This window comes from Cupressus sempervirens, chromosome 1 (assembly GCF_028749045.1).
Source record: "Cupressus sempervirens isolate cs-2001-9-10 chromosome 1, ASM2874904v1, whole genome shotgun sequence".
Classification (NCBI taxonomy): Eukaryota; Viridiplantae; Streptophyta; class Pinopsida; order Cupressales; family Cupressaceae; genus Cupressus; species Cupressus sempervirens.
The window spans coordinates 629,227,163-629,247,114 of NC_143118.1; the positions used below are offsets into that span (position 1 = coordinate 629,227,163).

General features: G+C 36.9%; 1 protein-coding gene across 1 annotated transcript; it reads left to right on the plus strand.

Annotated features, from left to right (window-relative positions):
- Positions 1-12,055: 12,055 nt before the first annotated feature.
- LOC149579494 (uncharacterized) lies at positions 12,056-13,688 on the plus strand. The gene is made up of 4 exons (XM_089801922.1): positions 12,056-12,345; positions 12,520-12,647; positions 13,015-13,311; positions 13,465-13,688. Exons 1-4 carry the CDS (start codon positions 12,056-12,058, stop codon positions 13,686-13,688), a joined length of 939 nt encoding a protein of 312 aa, XP_089658048.1.
- The last annotated feature ends 6,264 nt before the right edge of the window (positions 13,689-19,952 follow it).

Consider the following 19,952-nt stretch of genomic DNA (forward strand, 5'->3'; position numbering starts at 1 on the left):
TTCTTGCATTCTAGCACTCTCTAGCATATCCTTCCAATTTTGTAGTTCACATTTCTTTGCATATTGGTCTCCTTAAAAATATCTTCTAATCTAACCCAAATTTCATGAGCAAGGAGTAAATTACTTACATCACCAAACTATTATTTAGGAAGACCAGTGATCAATGTCTTTCTAGCATACATATTGTACATGAATAGTTCCTTCTATTCAGTAGAACATGATTCTGGATCTTTCTCTTCCACCACAAACTTCTTATCCCTTGTAATCAACTAGTAATCAATTTCCAAGCATAGAAAATGAGTCTTAATTTTCTCCTTTCATTTGTCATAGTTCTCTCCATCAAATTTCAAACTTTCTTTTTGAATGACATAGATCTCCTTAAGTTGTTAAACTTCTTGATCAAGGACTTGATGCTCTTATATACCAATTGTTAAAAAGTAAAGTCCACAAACACAATTGAGAGGGCAGAGGTAGGAGGGTTGAATCAGTTGTATTATTAATTAAACTTGAAGTAATATTATCGTATCCAATTCCCATAAACAATATATGCACAAGATAAGAAACATGCACAACAACACAAGATTTATTAACTACGGAAACCTTTGATCAAAGGGAAAAGTGTGGTGGAAATAATGCCCACAAGATGATGTGCTAATATAAAAGTTACTTGCAAAAGGATATGACTCTATTAGGAGCCAACTGCATACAATCAATACATGCAAGTCCATGTTAAGAGATTTTGAATCCTTGTTAGAAGATTCCAACCCAATTAGGAGTTGTTTCAACCCTATTAGGAGCTAATATTAAGTCAACTAAACCCACTGTCCAAATTGCTTTAGAAATGTTAGACAAAACAAATCTCTAGGATAACATATCCAAGTGTGAACTGACCAATACAACAACTTATTTGTCAATAAAGTTCCTTTGAAGTCTCATCACAATCTTATCATCACTAGCTACTCTACTCTGATCAAATTTGCATCTTAGCATCAAAATAATTACAATTACACATAACCACTCTTACAACCAAGGAAACAACCTTTCCTTGATACCTTGTCCTAATAACTAATTGAGTTGGTCTTGAGGCTTCCACAAAATACAATGAGTAATATAAGACCTTATTAAGTTATTACAATACATGTTACACTATATTTACACATCTCAAAAAGATATAACCAAAAAGTCACCTGATAATGAATAAATCACATGTTATCCTTCAGCAGCCTTCACCAAGTGAATTATAGAATCTGCTACCTTGAATGAACCATCACGAACATGTCTTTAACCAATACCCAAGCCCGTTCAACTAAATTACATCTTGCTTAACATATACAATTGGTTTACCAATAAATTATTTCTTGTGAATTGCTCTTGTGACCAGCCTTCACATTTTCATTTGTAACTCACGGTATCCTTCACATAACTTTTTGTTAACATAGATGTAGCATCTAAAAATATCCCTAAACACAAAGGTGAGCTCTCTTACTTAACTCTTCATACTCTGACCTTACTAAACAAATCTTCATCTGCAACTCTGACTATTATAGCCAAAATACATATATGTTGACATCAATGACAAACTAAGTTATGAATGCAACACATAAGAAATCAATAAAGGTGTCAAGCCTCAATCATCTCCCAAAACATACCAAAAATCTCCCCATTTAGAATACTTCAACATTCACACTAACACCCATATAATAAAAGGTAGAAGGAATAATAGCTTAGGGTGTTTGTGAGGATAGGGTATGATAGGTTTTTTAGCGTAGGACATTTGGATGGTTGTTATGACCTACTATTGAAGGGAAATGAAATTATCCCTACTATTCTAAGGGTTGTTTCTACTCTTTCTCAGTAAACAAAAACTACATCTTGATTTGACACCATGGCTATTGGATATGAATATATCCATTTACGAGGGACCACCCTAAAACATCACACACTAAGGAAAAAAGTAAATTGGAGAAATTTAATCAACTTTGACTATTTAACATTTTTAACTTAGGAATCAAGCATTAGTGTGTGATGTTTCTTCTACCTTTGTCATTGACAATAGTACCTTTAGCACTCACAATTGGGTCTCAATCTTGAAGGGATCTACACTGAGTGTTTACCCTACCCATGGCCCAGGCAATGAAATCCCTACTTTTTAAGGGATAGTGATCACTAGCATCATCAATTAGGGATAGAATTCTATTTGCATATGCTTATAAAGGTTCTAAATTTATATATGTGATTATCTTTCAAGATCGATTGGCAGAATGTAGCTAAACACAATCCCCCATTATTTCAAGGGCACTCTACATGGGCGACAAGTGAAATTAAAACTATTGATGATGATGTCTTTGGTCTTGCATTTCTTGCTACTTCTCTTCTTGTGAGATAGACCTCAATCAACAAAATGATCTATCTACCTCACTTCACTAGCTAATAAATTGGATGATTTACACATGTATTTGGATCCACGACATGGTCAAATGCAACCATTTGTGTTGTTAATGAGACTTGATCAAAATAATCTACTATGGGGTCCTAATCTCCACCATAGAATACAATTTTAGTGCAATCTAAAGTTGTAGGTGTTTTAAGATAGTAGAAGTAATTCTTCTAGGATGCCAGTCTCAATTCATACATGTTGGCCTACTATTCGCCACGACACATTGTCCTTATTATATGAGACAATGTAACTAGATTTAAACAGATCCATCCAAGTATAGAGATATAAGGGACCTAATTTTAAATTCCATGGTACAAGCAAAACACCCCTTAGAATAGTAGGGGATGTTTTCTCTTTTGATGGATGGGTTCTTACTTGTCGGAGCCAAAAATCAAAGTGGGGTAACCCCCACACATTAATAGGGTGAATGCACAAAATTAATCAATTAATCAAGTAGTCAAATGATGTTTTAAGGTTCTTCCTATAGATCAATACCTTAATCGTGTATGAGCATAGATCGGGTGTATAGCTACTTCGTTATATATGTTGGTCATACTCATAGTTTGTACCAAGCTCCTTAGATGTTGATAATTAACACACAAACTATAGATAGAAGTGGAGTGAGATAAAATAATAATAAAAAAAACCATTAACAAATAAAATTTTACAACCATCTTCTATATAAGCCCAAATCCTAAAAAAGAACCATGGAGATCAATTATGTGCTTAGTCATATTATCTCGAAAGCAGGAGAAAGGGTTGAGCTAGATAATGTGCATAAGTGGTGGCAGAATGTGGTTCTCCTCAATTGAGATAGTCAGGGGTCTACTTTAAGGGGTTCATAAATCATTTTATATAATCTGCGAGAAACTTCCACCTCCAACGAATAATCTACCAACTTCCTATAGAATGGTAGGGGTTGATTATTCTATTGAGATGCTTAATTAACCATAGAATTTTAGGGCTTGATTTCAACCTACTAGAATCAAATCTTGATTACCTATAGAATAATCGGCATGCAAGTTAATTAATCAATTCGCTAGCACAACCCCCATAGAATTGTACAAGTTTATGCCCCCTTCACAAATATTAATCTACCCAAGTAGAATTGTATGGCTTGAATTAGCAACTAAACTATTAGAAGGGGGTTAATTAATTAGAGCACAAATTCTTGATATTTTCACCCTACAATTCTAGGGGTATTGTCTATTCTAGCAAGTTGATTAATTCACACCCTAAATTACATGGCATTAGAGAGTTCTTGATGTTTGCTTATTTCCTGCTAGATTAATGGTAAAGGGTATTATTATATATCTTTGATGGGCTTGATAGTAATAAACTATGCAGTCATGGGGAATTATAGTGGTTGGGTGGGAGAACCATATAAATTCTCCACTAATAGTTTAAAATTCTCCAGTCAATTGTAGGACAGAACGTGAGTGTACGTACAAGAAGACACAAGGACTAGGTAATAAAGGGCTATAGGAATGTGGGAGAGATGACAAAAAAAGATAATTGATGAACCAATGTATTTGGTTTCTATTCTACCAAGACAAGCCTTATAATTCTATAACGGAAGTTACTAATTGAGATGCAATTTGTGCCCCGGATGTGCATTCTACCCCAAGCCAAACCTGTCAATTCACTAGAAGCATAAGCATTGGACAAGGTATGAGCAACCAATTCACACTCTTGTATCGAATTCCCCACTTCCATCCTATTGATATGGGTTAACATATAGAATCTCATATTGGTTCACCCTTGCTCACCACCCCAAAACCCATTCTTTTTCACGAGAAGACAAAAGGGGGTAAACCTTGGTTGGTTGGAGCTTGTGTGAATCAAACATTATAGATCAAGTTGTGTCATTTTTGAAAATGGGTAATAATTGTTAATCAGAGCAATTGGCAATGAGTTATGGTCTTCGGAACTTGTGCTGCCTTAAAAAAATTTATCAAAATTCCTTTGAAATTTCTTGAGTTTGTAGACACCTAAATTTGATTACACTATTTTAGTAATCCTATTTAGTTATCTAAAAAGGCATTATTAATTAAATTTCTATTTAATTAATCCTTTGTCATCCCCTAGTTGATTAATTTAATTAATCATCTATAGTCCTAATTGATAAATCAAATAATCTATTATTTATCAATTAAATCCTATTTTTCTATCTAATTCCAAAAATCCCCATTTATTAAAATAAATCTATTTGATAAATGAAATCCTCAAATTCAGAAACCCCTAACCTATCTCTAATCCTCCATTTAGCCTAATCCACCCCATCCACCCATACTAACCAAGCTTAGCCACTAACTCACCCACCCTCATTAATGCCATCCACTTGCACATCTCTAACATTCCTAATCTAATCCTAAACCCAAGCCTAATCCACCCCCTAATGTTGTCACATTCCTTAAACAAGTTTAAGACTTTCCTAATAAAAACCAAAGTCTCCCCTCAAAAAACCCAACCACTAAGTCATGAGTGCTCTTACAAAACATAAAAGACTCTTACAAGCCCACTCATGACTCTTACACCCATCTTCCACACTCTTCCCTCTTCCACACTCATTCCTCTTACATCCCTCTTACATACTCAACCCCACTCATCATGCTTTTAACCAACCCTTTACCCTACCCTCTCACACTCATCCTCCTTGTGACAAGTGTCACCTTCCCATTGGTGCTAATCCCATTGGTGCTAAACAAGCACAATCCATGTGCTCTCCTTTGAGTGCATCCTAGCCCTCCTTAAGCCTTCATCCATCCTTGCATCTAAGCCCTCCATCCCTCTACCCCTTAGCCTATAAATTGAATCCCATCCCAAGCCATTTCATGAACAATCTTTGAGCTAAAGTTACCATGCCCTTTTGAGAGCCAAAAGACATACCCATACCCTTATAATGCCAAATTGAGAGCTCACAAAGCTACCAATTTTCCATTACCCATCTCCATTGAAGCAGCTTTTGAGCATCTTGAGCATACATCCACAGCAAAAGGACACATCTACAGAATCAAGAAAGCATGGAGTGTTTTCTCTTGTGAGGTTTGCACTTCTTGTTTGCTTTCTTTGTCTAAGCATATATGTGAATTTAGTTTTTGGTTTGTGAATGTTTACTTTATTTGTAAATGTTCTTTGCATACTAATTCTTGTTCTACAGAGTTTTGTAAGTTATTAGGACCTCTAGTCTAATGTAATAAAATATGAAGAACAACAAATAATTTAGAGTAGGTTAGCATCAATGTCTAGGGCTAAATTTCTAGAACCTTCTTGGTATTAGAAAATTACCTATATTAAGCTGGTTTGTAGGCTTGTCTATGACAGTTTTGGGATGTTGATGGTGACTTTGGCTTACATAACACAGTAAGCAAAATGCCCATGTGGCCTTGCATGTTTTATTTTTAAAATTTGTAATACCACGTTTTTGGAGATACTAAGAAACCAACTTTTTGTTCTTGAAACTTGCTATTTTTCTATTTATGTTATGTGTTTGTGTTAGTAAGACAAGCATCCTTCATCAAGTAGTATAAAAGCAAGTTTTCCAAAGTGTGCAAACAGATTGTCAATTGTGAGTCAATTTGCACCATAACCATAGTTGTGAGTTTGAATGATAAGCGGGAAAATGTCTCCATGAAGGAACTATGTTGAAAGAGCTAGAGATGTCACCTATGAGGGTTTTAGAGTCCTCTAAAGACAAGTGCTAGCATTGCAAGACGAGATTGGTAGAGGAGAAAATATTGCAAAAGAGATGAAAGAAAGGATAAATTTGAAGAATGGCATGTTGAACAGGAAAGATCATAAGTAGCTAGGGATCCTGAGGAGGGGTGGTTTTTCAAAGCTATTTCCAAGATTAGAATAAGATGCAAGATTGAAATCCCCACATTTTTGGAAAAGCATAACTTGGAGGAGTTGATTGACTAGATCAATGATCTAGAAGAATATTTTGAGTATGAAAATTTTGAAGATCCTTAGAGGGTCAAATTTGTGAAGGCCAAGCTGAAAGGGCATGTGCAGATTTGGTGGCAAGTGGTTCAGTTGGAATGAAATAGAAGAGGAAAGGAGAAAATCACAAGATGGGATTGAATGATGGAGAAATTTAAGAGACAATTCATTCCTATTGATTATGAACTCAATCTACTGAATAAAATACAAAAGTTGAAGCAAATGAGATGATATATCAAGGACTATATAGAAGAATTATATCAAGTTCTCATTAGAGTAGGTCATGCGGAAATGGACAAAGGGAGAATTATCCATTACCTCAATGTGTTAAGGTCAAGTATTCAGGAGGAGTTAAGTCTACTTAAAATGACCATTATTATAGAGCCATACCAGTTTTCCTTAAGGGTGGATGAAAATTTGAACAAGAAGTTTGAAAGCAAGCAAGGTGGAAGAGGTCGTGGCAAAAGATCCAGCGAACGATCTTATGGAGGCCAAATGAAGATCGGAAAAAGAATGATGAGGCAAGCAATACTCAGAATCAAAGACGAAATAATTTGAGGCACTTTTGGGATCATAACAATAGGGATCGAGGAGGAAGAGGAAGAGGGCAAGGACCAAGAAGAGGAGGTTATCATGGAACATTTTTCCATTGTGTTAAAAAAGGGCATCGAGCCTATGAATGTCCCCAACGCCAAGGAAGAACATATAGGAGAGCTCAAGGCCTAGCAAGAGTTGCAAATGTAGAATAAGAAGCCTGGTCTAAGCATTCAAATATTTTTGAGAGGGAAGAAATGCTCATTTTCAAGAGAACCGTAATAAATGAAGAGGAACTGGATTAGAGGAATAGTTTGTTTCATACTGGGTGCAAGTATGAAGATAAGTGTTGTGATGTGATTATCAATAGTGGAATCACTGCAATTTGGTATTAAAGGAGATGGTCACAGAATTAAAGCTCAAAAAAGAGAGACACACACATCCATATTAGATTGTCTTAGTTAAGGATGACCATAAGGTGATGGTCAATGCTTAGTGAAGTTCAAGATTGGGAGCTCCCATGATGAGGTACTATGTGATATCATACCCATGTTGTTGGGGAGGCCATGGTAGTTTGAAAGGTGTGTCATACATGATGGTCATGCAAATAATCTATTATGTGACAAAGAATGGGGTTCGACACAAGGTGAAGCTGATGAGTCCTGATAGTGCCCTGTTTTTGTTAATCTTTTGCCTCATACATTTCCCACTTCTTTGGCATAAAATTCCCTTTTTGCTAAACTATTGATAGGAAATTAGAATATTTAAGTACTTCTCTAAAGAAGGAAGAATAGTTCCTAAAAGGTTATTTAGTTTATGAAAATGATATATTGTGATTGATGCTGCTACAGGAGCTAAGTAAAACAAGGATGCGTAGGAGTGGAGCCAGTCGTTTGAAGTGGATGAACAGTTTGAAAACTATAGTTTTGCTATGATATTTTCAGCAAATAGTTTGAATGTTTAAAACAGAACAGTTTCTGGCTGTATGTTATTTTAACCAGACAGTTTTATAAATTGTTATGTATGGCCAGCAGCCAAAACAAACTATTATCCATGTTTAGGAAACAGGCCAGTGGCCATTCTAGGTAGTTTTTAATATGGTTAAAGATTTTAGGCTATATAAGTGAATGTGAATTAAAAGACATATCATCGATAATCTATAAAAATACTCTGTTCCAGATTACCTCTAAATTCTTAAAGCACGGTTTTCAAGTAGTAGTTGGTGTTTTATCTCTCACCTCGCGAACTAGAGGAGGGCCCCCTCTCGGGAAACTTGGTGAGATTCCAATAGATTACTTTGTAAGTATTTCAGTATTATTGATTGCGTGTGTTTCTCTTAATTTTGATTGCATGCATTTATAATAAGGTTGCCATATATGTTTGCTAATCAAATTCACACAGAGCTTGTTGATTAATCATGAATTCAATTGTTTGATGGAATTATTGATTGCGACAGTCTTATAAAGGAATTGTTTGATGTTAATACATAAATCTGCTATATAATACTATTTGTTCTATTCTTCCTACCGCTCCCATTCAGCCTTGGTACTCGTAATATCATCCTCTGTATTCCCCTTACTGTATCCTTTCAATCGTTAAACCATAATATTTATCATACTCACAACTTTTTGTCGCCATTACAATATCCCCCGTCGCCCTTTATCAACTTCCTGCCCCACCTTGTATTTGAAACCAGCCCGTTGGAAACAACTTCCTATCGCAGTCTAAGCAGATTACATTAGACAAAAACTCTGCAACAAGCATTCATTGAGATTAATTGTTTAAAAGATTGTAATTGATTGTTAATAGCATTTGGGATTAATTAATTGAAGGAGTGTTTAAAGTATTTGTGATTAATTGTTTAAAGTGAGTTGATAATATTCATAGCATTCATAAAGACATTGTGTTTTGTTTCCAGGTGTGAACTTTAGATTAGAATTCATTTGCAAAAGTAGTCTTAGATGTGTGGTAATTTAGATAGTTCAATTTATCGACAAGTATTAATTGCATTCATAAACCTCCTGATTTATTATCTCCACCCCTTGAGCAAACAGTCGTGATATCTCTCGCAAGTCCACGATTCTCGGATTGACATTTCAGGGGTAATTTTTTATTCAACTATATCCATATAAAGGCCATCCAATTGAACCTCAGTTTTACCCAACATTTTTGGCGCCGTTGCCAGGGAGAGATATTAAAGGCGTGAAACTATAATAAATCAAGATAGGAACAGTGAGCCCTTGAGAAATCTTGAGCAATTGTCAACCTTGCTTAGGATAGTACCTTTGGTTTCCACTGCAGTAAATTATTTAGGTGCATGAATAGGCCTATAGATAGTCAAGGTAGATTTGTTAAGAAGGAATCCGTAGGTAGCTCAAAAAATCAAAAATCACAAAAAGAGAAAAATCCATCAACCATTGAAACCAAACCAAGCGGTGAAGTTAAAATCCAGCCATTCTCTCAATTCACCTCTCCTACTATGCCCTCTGAAACTGCTGAACAATTTGTAAAGTCATACAAAATTAGGTGTAGTAAGCCTCCAAAGCCTCAGGAACAACCCTTGAAAACATATTTTATACCTTGGGCAACCAAAGTTTTGGAAGAAGTCATGGCTGACAATGTCGAAAACAACAATGTAGGGGGAAATAACGTTGAAAAAAATAGGAATGAATTGTTCAACATAATACAACCTTCGAATTTCCTATTCAGCCTCCCATTGATGACGCCCCTATGAAAAATATCCCTCACTCAGCACTTCCCATATTTCAAGGGTCAACCTGCGAGGATCCTAATATGTTCCTGTTCGAATTTGATGTCCTTTGTAATAGCTATGATTATCAAAGTGATGCACAAAAATTAAAGCTCTTTCCAGCTACTTTGAAAGATGTTGCATTGCGATGGTTTATGAGTCTTAGGGACATTAGGACATGGAACCAAATGAAAGATGCTTTTCTATCAAAGTATTAGGAGTACTGTAAGACCAAGGAATTATGGGATGAAATCTTTCGCATGACTCAACGAGAAGAAGAGTCAGTTGAAGATTTCTTGGAACGTTTTGCCTTTAGCTTACAACGCTCACGACATCTTGATTTAAATTCAGAAACCATCAAGATGCTTTTCCTAAGAGGAATTCGCGATGAAACCATGGATGCCTTAAATTTAATTGGAAAAGGTGATATTTCTAAAATGTCCTTTGAAGATATTTGTGATATATGTAGGAATTATTCACGATCTCATCGATCTATTCGCGGGAATTCAAGTAAGTTTTCTACTATGGGTAATGCATCAGGTATTTCCAAGCATGAAATTGGTAATTTACTTGAAGATCTTAAAACTGACTTATTAAATCATATGGGCAAACAAATTGATACGTTGTATTCTCGCAAGAAACATGAGGAAGCTGAAAAGGCCTTGGCAGTATATTGTCCAACCTGTCGTAAGAAGCATGGACCAGAAGATTGCCCTTATAATTGAACCCATGTAGCATCACTTGAGGAAGCTAGTAAGACTTCAACGCTACGACCTCTTCGTGAAGGGATGATTCCTATGGAATATACCAAAGAACCAATTTATTATATGGCTCCACGACACCAGTTTTTACCTAAAAGGTTTCCAATGAATATTTTTTCGAACCACCTCAGCAATTCTCTAACCAAGGCCCATGGTATGGAGGTTATCAACAACCCCAACCTTATCAGCAATGGCCCCAAAGCTTTCAGCCTAGTACACAACCATGGCATCAAACATGGAGGCCGCAACCTTCATATCCAACTCCTCCATCATCATATCAACCTTATACGCAATCTTATTTTCCACAACAATCCTTTCCTCCACCACCATTAATAAGCCCCTACCAACAACCTCAACAATTCCTTCCTCCCATACCTCCATCTTCTTCGAACCCACCTTCAAATCCACTACAACCACCTAAACCCACATCCATGCCAACTCAACCAAATTCGAATCCCAATAATAAACCTCCTCAACAAATCTATCATAGTGAAGTGACTAATCTGCCCACCTATCATGTTAACTCAGTTGAGTTGGATGGTCTACACCTTAGATTTGGGAAAGCTCTTAAAGGACCTACTATCACAGAGGTCCCAGATGAACCTGAAGAGGAGCTAGGAAAAGAACCACCCTTTCTTGATCGATTCATTCATAAGCCAGAGCCTAAAGAGCCAACACATCATGAGTTTGATATTTTAAATGAATTATGCAATGTTAACATCAAAGTTCCTCTTTTGCAGGCTCTTAAGGATGTACCAGTATACAACAAGACAATACGAGAATTATGTACCAGACGTCAGAAAAAGAAGGATCCAAAAACTATTCAAGTTATTGGACAACTTGCAGAATTAATGTTGGGGAATATCAGTATTCCAAAATATGCAGATCCTGGCAGTCTTGTTATCCAAGTAAGTATTGGTACAATTATTATTCCTAATACACTTGTGGATTTAGGTGCCGCCATAAATGTAATGACAAATGAAACAAAAATAAAATTATCCTTAGAGGGACTTAGACCTACTCCTACAGTGCTTCAAATGGTTGATCACTCCTTAGTTAGACCAGAAGGGGTTATAGAAGATGTTATTCTTTCCATTGATAGTTGGGATTATCCAATGGATTTCATGATCCTTAAGCCTAAAGATAAGTTGGGGGGATATCCTCTCATTCTTGGAAGACCTTGGCTAGCAGCAGCCAATGCCCACATTAATTGTCGGTCAGGTAACATGATTATTTCTAATAGTGAGCAAACAAAAGAGTTAACCTTATATCCTCTTGCTCAACCATTATTAGATACCGAGGATCCAACCTGGGTTGGCAGTGATTCAGATGACTATGTTCAAGTCCTCACCATTGGGCAAGAATAGTATTTTGAAGATCCAACTGATGAGGCCATTTTAGTAAATTTTCTTAAGAATAGGTATGAGTCTAATGATATCCTAGAAACTCTGGTTTTTCCTTCTCATGCGATTGTTGATTGTCCTTTTGGGAATTTTCCTTTAGTTGGCAATCCTCGATCCATTCAGTAACTTCCTCACATTACATCAACTTCTACCACATCAATGTTTATATAGTCCATTATTATCTTTAGAAAAACTAGAAACATCATCAAGACCTACCTCATCCGAACCTATGGAGGTCCTACCTGGGCGTACCCTTAATATTAATCCACAATTAACACCAGCTCAGGTTAAGGATCTCATAAGTATGCTTAAAGAACATAAAGATTCTTTTGCATGGGAATATCAAGACATGCGCGGTATTTATTCTGACACTTGTACCCATCATATTTATATTGAGGAGGGAAGTCGCCTAGTCCGACAACCGCAGCGCCAACTCAATCCTGCCTTGCGTGATATTGTCAAAGAGGAACTCCAAAAACTTTTGAATGTTGGATTTATTTATCCAATTTCGGATAGCAGGTAGGTATCTCCCTTGGTTTTCATTCCAAAGAAAAATGGTAAGTGGCGTATTTGTGTTGATTATCGAGCTTTAAATAAGGCTACCAAGAAAGATCATTTTCCATTACCTTTTATTGATCAAGTCTTGGATACTCTTGCAGGGAAGCAATTCTTCTCCTTTTTGGATGGATTTAGTGGTTATAACCAAATCCGCATTGCCCCAGAAGATCAGGACAAAACTACTTTTACTTGTCCATGGGGAACCTTTGCGTACAATGTTCTTCCTTTTGGGTATGTAACGCTCTGCGACACTTCAACGTGCAGTATTAAGCATCTGTGCTGATCTAGTTAATGATTGTGTAGAAGTCTATATGGATGACTTTATTGTTCATGGAAATACCTTTGAAGAAGCCAAAGATAACTTAGAGAAAGTGCTTAAGCGATGTATTGATACTAATTTGTCTTTAAGTCATGAGAAATGTCATATGTTGATGACAGAAGGAATTGTCTTAGGTCATTTAATCTCATCAAAAGGTATAGAGGTTGATCCCAAAAAGATCCAAATAATTCAAGATCTCCCCACACCTTCGACACAAAAAGATGTTCGGAGTTTCCTTGGTCATGCCGAATACTATAGGAGATTCATTTAGAACTTTAGTAAAATTGCTTCTCCTTTGTTTGCCTTGTTAGCTAAAGATGTTTTCACTTGGACCCTCGAATGTCAAGAGGCCTTTGAAACCATTAAGAACAAGTTAGTAACTACTCCTGTTCTTAGAGGTCCTAACTGGGGATTACCATTCCATATCCATACTGATGCTTCTGATTTCTCAATGGGAGCAGTACTTGGACAAAAGGAAGACAATCTCTTCTATTCAATCTACTACATTAGCAAGAATTTCACTAGTGCTGAGGTAAACTATACGGTAACTGAAAAAGAATTTTTAGTTGTTGTTTATGCTATTAATAAATTTCGGCACTACATTACTGGTTATAAGGTGTTTGTTCATACTGATCATTCAGCAATTCAATTTTTGATGAATAAACCTGTGGTAACCGGTAGGGTTATTAGATGTTTGCTTTTATTACAAGAATTTGATGTCACTATACTTGATAAGCCTGGTCGAGAAAATGTGGTTGCAGATTTCTTGTCTCGGATACCTCAGTCAGATAATGAAGTTGTTCTTGTTGATGACTCGTTCCCTGATGAACACCTCTTTGCAATCTCTGCAAAAAGTCTGTGGTATGCCGACATTGCCAACTATTTGGTTACATACAAATTTCCACCGCACTTCTCCCCTCGTGAGCGTCGTAAGTTGGTGGGCCTCAGTGGACAGTATACTTGGATTAATGGTCTTCTATTCTGAACCGGCATTGACAATATCATGCGCCGCTGCATTCCTGAGGAAGATGTCTTTGACATTCTTCGTGCTTGTCATACTGAACCTTGCGGAGGACACTTTGCCGCTCGACGAACTGCTCACAAGATTCTAACTACAGGTTATTATTTCCCTACGCTCCATAAGGATTGCAGACGTTATGTTCAACATTGTTACCAATGCCAACGCATGGGTCGTCCTACACGATCAGATGAGATGCCACTTCACCCTCAACTTTCTATTGAGCCTTTTGAAAAATGGGGTCTTGATTTTGTTGGACCTATTAACCCACCTTCCAGAAACAAGGAATATATTCTTGTTTGCACAGATTATCTCACAAAGTGGGTTGAAGTAGTTGCACTAAAACACGCCAGGGATACCAAAGTTGTTGAATTCTTATATTCTGAAATCTTCACTCGCTTTGGTGTTCCACGTGAAATCATTATTGATCAAGGACCTCAGTTCACTTCAGACCTCATTTCTGCATTAATCAAGGAATATGAGATCCGCCACAGAAAATCATCACCTTATCATCCTCAAGCGAATGGACAAGTTGAGGTGACTAATCGAGAACTGGAGAATATCCTTACCAAAACTATTGCACTTCATAAGCACGATTGGGCCACACGACTTCCTGAAGCTGTGTGGGCCTATCGTACTATGTGGAAGACCACCACTAGTCTGACCCCTTATGAATTGGTTTATGGTAAGAAGGTTGTACTTCCTATTGAGTTTGAGATTAAGACTCTTCGAACTGCACTTGAACTCGGATTGAGTCTCTCTGATGCTCAAAAGGAACGACTAACCCAACTCCACTCCCTTGATGACTTACGTCAAGAGGCACTTCTTCATACCGAACTTGTTCAAAATCAACGAACATTGTGGCATGACAAACACATTCGTCAGCGTTCTTTTCAGCATGGTGATTGGGCGCTTTTATACAACTCCTGATTCCAAGATTTCAAAGGTAAATTTCATACAAGGTGGCTTGGACCTTATGAAATTGAACATGTTTATGACAATGGTGCGGTCCAACTCTGCACTGTGGATTCTGAACAAGCTTCTTGTTAATGGTCATCGATTGAAGCTATATAGGAGGCCTCTCTCAAAGGGAACTTTCTTTTTGGAGATTACCAAGGAACTCACCATGGTTCCCTTCGGTCGCCTTCAACATTGATAGTATATGTATATGTATATGTATATGTATATGTATATGTATATGTATATGTATATGTATATGTATATGTATATGTATATGTATGTATGTATGTATGTATGTATGTATGTATGTATTTATTTATTCATTTATTTATTTATATTTATATTTATATATTTATAAATTTAAAAAAGATCCAACAATGAAAACCAAATCTCTGGCATTGTTGGCCAACTACTTGTTGAAAACTGGGTAATCTAGCGACTTGTAGTTGTTAGAATTCCTGGACGTGAAAACTGGTTCGCCAGCGCTTCCAGGCGACACTGGGTTGAAAACCAATTTTTCGGGGGTCTTGTATCGTAATAAATTTATATAGAGAAAAAAACAAAACAAAACAAAACAAAACCAACCTTGATGGTTGCGACAGGAGGTTTCCTTGCTCCTATCGCCCTTTGCTTTTCACGCCCATCCTTCTTGGCTGGATGCGATAGGAGGTTTCTTAGATCCTGTCGCTCTAGCCTTTTCAAATACCTGCCACCACTCTCCTTGCACGTGTCTCTGTTCGTGATCTTCTCTTTTAATGATCGTTCTTTTCAAATCTTTTCGTTGTAGGTTTCACGTGCTTCCTTCATATTTTCACGATGCTCCTTCGATTTTTCGGCATAATTACTCCATATTTGGCTCATGCGGCATGGATATTGCTCAATCATCGTTCCGACAAAGCCAATCCATCATTCTGCTACTTTTCAGGGAGTTTTCTCACCCTTCTTTTTAGTTGTACTTTGTTTTCTATTTTTCTATTTCTAGTTTTAGCGAAAACGAGACGTTTTCTTGCCAAAGTTGGGGGGGGGTGTCGTACCTCTGCATTCCCATTAATTATTGTCGTTCCTGCCACTTTCTCCTTATAATTTATTCACATAGGTTGGAGCCCTATTACCATTATTTTACCTCTGCATTTTCCATTAAAACGACGAATTCTAATCAACCCTCCATTCCTCTCTGTTTGCCCTTTTGAATTCAAATTTTTTTGCTGTCATGGGTGGAAAACGTAAGCAGTTTGAACCAGACTCCATGGACAAGCTACTGGCAGAGAATGAGGCCTACAAGATTTTTCGCCATGCAAGATGGTATCGATTTTTTCGTCGACTGCAGGGTTATGACCTTACCATTGCTGAAGAATTCGCCCATGGCTTTGATCAAGACTCAGTGACAATACGAGGCATCACCTTTCCCGTGACAGTGCAGACAGTGGCCGCTGTAACAGATCTTCCCCAAATTGGTGAATTATATTTTCCCACTACCAGTACACAGGTTACAGAATTAAAGACCGGCAGAACCAATTTTCTGCAGCGCAATGAGTTCGTGGAGGTTGTTAAGGGACAAGGAGCCAGACACAAAACCCTTCCTTCACCATGGGATTGGGTAACCCAATTTATAGGTCAGTATATTACCTGTGAAGGCCACTTTAATTTTGTTCATGCACATCATTTACAACTCATGCTTCATTTGAGGATAGGGCAACTGGTTAATTTTCCTTATTATCTATATTACTCCTTGAAGAGAGCTTGCACTTAGTTTAGAGAAGGTCATGAAAATTCCCTAGCACATCATGGTTTAATCAAGCTACTGGTCATACATGGTCTTCAGCTCGAGGAAACCCCCATAGCATGGGATGCATTTATTGACCCTGCATATAATGCCCTTCAAACCCAGCAAAAAGAAACTGAAACTATGATTGAAGAACAACCCTCTCCAGACCATGACCCAAAAAAAAATCCCTATTGTTGAATCTTTCCAAACACCCAAAAAGGGCCTACACATTTCCTCTAGTACAAAAACACCTAGCCCCTCTCCAATATGACGTAATCCACCACGCTCTGCTAGCCGCTTAGAAAACCTAGCCAATGTTGCTCAAGCTGCTATAGACGCCGAAGTTGAGGTTTTGACCAGTAGCTCTAATAAGAAACAAAAAGAAAAAGCGGGTAGGGAACACCGTTGTCAAACCAGACACACGAAGAAACAGAGGAATGCACCATTCATAGAAAGTTTGTTAAATCCTGCTAATGAAGAAGATAATTCTCACAAAGGTGATACTACTGCAGACCAGTATGACCCTCAAGATGAATTGGAAAATCCTGACACAAACAAGGAAGGAGAAATCCTTGAAAGTCAAGCCAATAAGGAACCTAAATGTGAACCCATAGAACAAATGAGCCCTGATAAAGCTACAGAATCTCCAAAGAACTATCTTGATCAAGACATAAGTCAACAAACACTTGATGCAGGAGGTGAATTTGAACCAGGTGTTGTATGGCAAGATGATATAGTGCAAAATACCATCCAGAGGGCTTATGAACAGGGTGAGGATCATTTAAAGAAAAATGTGCAAGACAACTCTGAAACACCTCAGAAAGAACCCCTTCCGGGAAGTGCTACAGAAAATACAGAGAGTTCTTGTCGCCCGGTGACATCACAGTCTTTGATTGTTCCTGAGATGCCTCCAAAGGATCTATCGGGTGCCTTTAGTCCTCTTCTTGATCCTATTCCATTGACAATGGCAATACCAAGCATTCCTATGGTTACTGTCAATGAATTTCTACATACTTTTATGCAACTTCAGCAGGAGCTTCAACAATTCAGATCCAGGGTCATACAATAGGATAACATTAACAGTCCAGCTATAGTTTCAAAAGAGTCCATGGAGCACCCTGACAGCAATGTTCCACCTGGTTTGTATCTTTTGTTTGCATGAGGACATGCAAATCCTTCAGTTGTGGGGAGATGATGAGACCTGATAGTGCCCTGTTTTTGTTAATCTTTTGCCTCATACATTTCCCACTTCTTTGGCATAAAATTCCCTTTTTGCTAAACTATTGATAGGAAATTAGAATATTTAAGTTCTTCTCTAAAGAGGGAAGAATAGTTCCTAAAAGTTTATTAAGTTTATGAAAATGATATATTGTGATTGATGCTGCTACAGGAGCTAAGTAAAACAAGGATACGTAAGAGTGGAGCTAGCCATTTGAAGTGGACAAACAGTTTGAAAACTATGATATTTTCAGCAAATAGTTTGAATGTTTAAAACAGAACATTTTCTGGCTGTATGTTATTTTAGCTAGACAGTTTTATAAATTGTTATGAATGGCCAACGGCCAAAGCAAACTATTATCCATGTTTAGGAAACAGGCCAGCGGCCATTCTAGGTAGTTTTTAATATGGTTAAAGATTTTAGGCTATATAAGTGAATGTGAATTAAAAGACATATCATTGATAATCTATAAAAATACTCTGTTCTAGATTACCTCTGAATTCTTAAAGCATGGTTTTCAAGTAGTAGTTGGTGTTTTATCTCTCACCTCGAGAACCAGAGGAGGGCCCCCTCTTGGGAAACTTGGTGAGATTCCAGTAGATTACTTTGTAAGTATTTCAGTATTATTGATTGTGTGTGTTTCTCTTAATTTTGATTGCGTGCATTTATAATAAGGTTGTCATATATGTTTGCTAATCAAATTCACACAGAGCTTGTTAATTAATCATGAATTCAATTGTTTGATGGAAATATTGATTGCGACAGTCTTATAAAGGAATTGTTTGATGTTAATACATAAATTTGCTATATAATACTATTTGTTCTGTTCTTCCTACCACTCCCATTCAACCTTGGTACTCATAATATCATCCTCTATATTCCCCTTACTGTATCCTTTCAGTCGTTAAACCATAATATTTATCATACTCACAACTTTCTGTCGCCATTACAATATCCCTCGTCGCCCTTTATCAACTTCCTGCCGCACCTTGTATTTGAAACTAGCCCGTTGGAAACAACTTTCTATCGCAGTCTAAGCAGATTACATTAGACAAAAACTCTGCTACAAGCATTCATTGAGATTAATTGTTTAAAAGATTGTAATTGATTGTTAATAGTATTTGGGATTAATTAATTACAGGAGTGTTAAAAGTATTTGTGATTAATTGCTTAAAGTGAGTTGATAATATTCATAGCATTCATAAAGACATTGTGTTTTGTTTCCAAGTGTGAACTTTAGATTAGAATTCATTTGCAAAAGTAGTCTTAGATGTGTGGTAATTTAGATAGTTCAATTTATCGACAAGTATTAATTGCATTCATAAACCTCCTGATTTATTATCTTCACCCCTTGAGCAAACAGCCGTGATATCTCTCGCAAGTCCACGATTCCCGGATTGACATTTTAGGGGTAATTTTTTATTCAACTATATCCATATAAAGGCCATCCAATTGAACCTCAGTTTTACCCAACAGAAGCTATTAAAGGAAATTGAAGAAAGGGTATATAGTAATGTCATGATTTGCTTAGTTGATGAAAGAAAGTTTTTAGAAGGTATGAGGCATTAACATATGTGTTTTTCCTTAATTCCAAAATCTAGTAAATAGGAAGTAGAAGATGTGCCTGCAGAAGTTGCAGATTTGGTAGGCAAGTTTAAGGATATTGTATCTGATAATGTATCTAATAGGTTCCCGCCTATAAGAAAGATTAGTCATTAGATGAATCTAATTCCAAGAGCCAGCTTTCCAAATAAGGTTGCTCACTGAATGACTCCAATAGAAAATAAAGAATTAAATAGACAAGTACAAGAGTTGTAATAGAAGGGGGGTTGATCCATGAGAGTTTGAGTTCATGTGTTGTACCAACAATATTAGCACCAAAGAAAAATAGAAGATGGAGGATTTGTACAAATTCTCCAGCCATCAATAATATCACTATCAAGTATAGATTTCTCTTGCCAATGATGGATGATATTATGGACTATTTGAGTGGACTAGTGTATTTCACAGAGATAGATTTGAAGAGCAAATATCACCAAATCTAGATCAGTAAGGAGATGAATGGAAGACAACCTTCAAGAAAATTGAGAGTATGGATGAGTGGTTTGTCACGACTTTTGGGCTTACTAATGAACCAAGCACATGCATGCGGCTCATGAATGTGCTTCTGAAAGAATTTCTAAGTAAGTTTGTTATTGTTTATCTAGATGGCATTTTGACCTTCGATAAGACATAGGAAGAGCATATAATGCATAACTGTAGGGTGTTTGAGAAGTTAAGGGAAGAC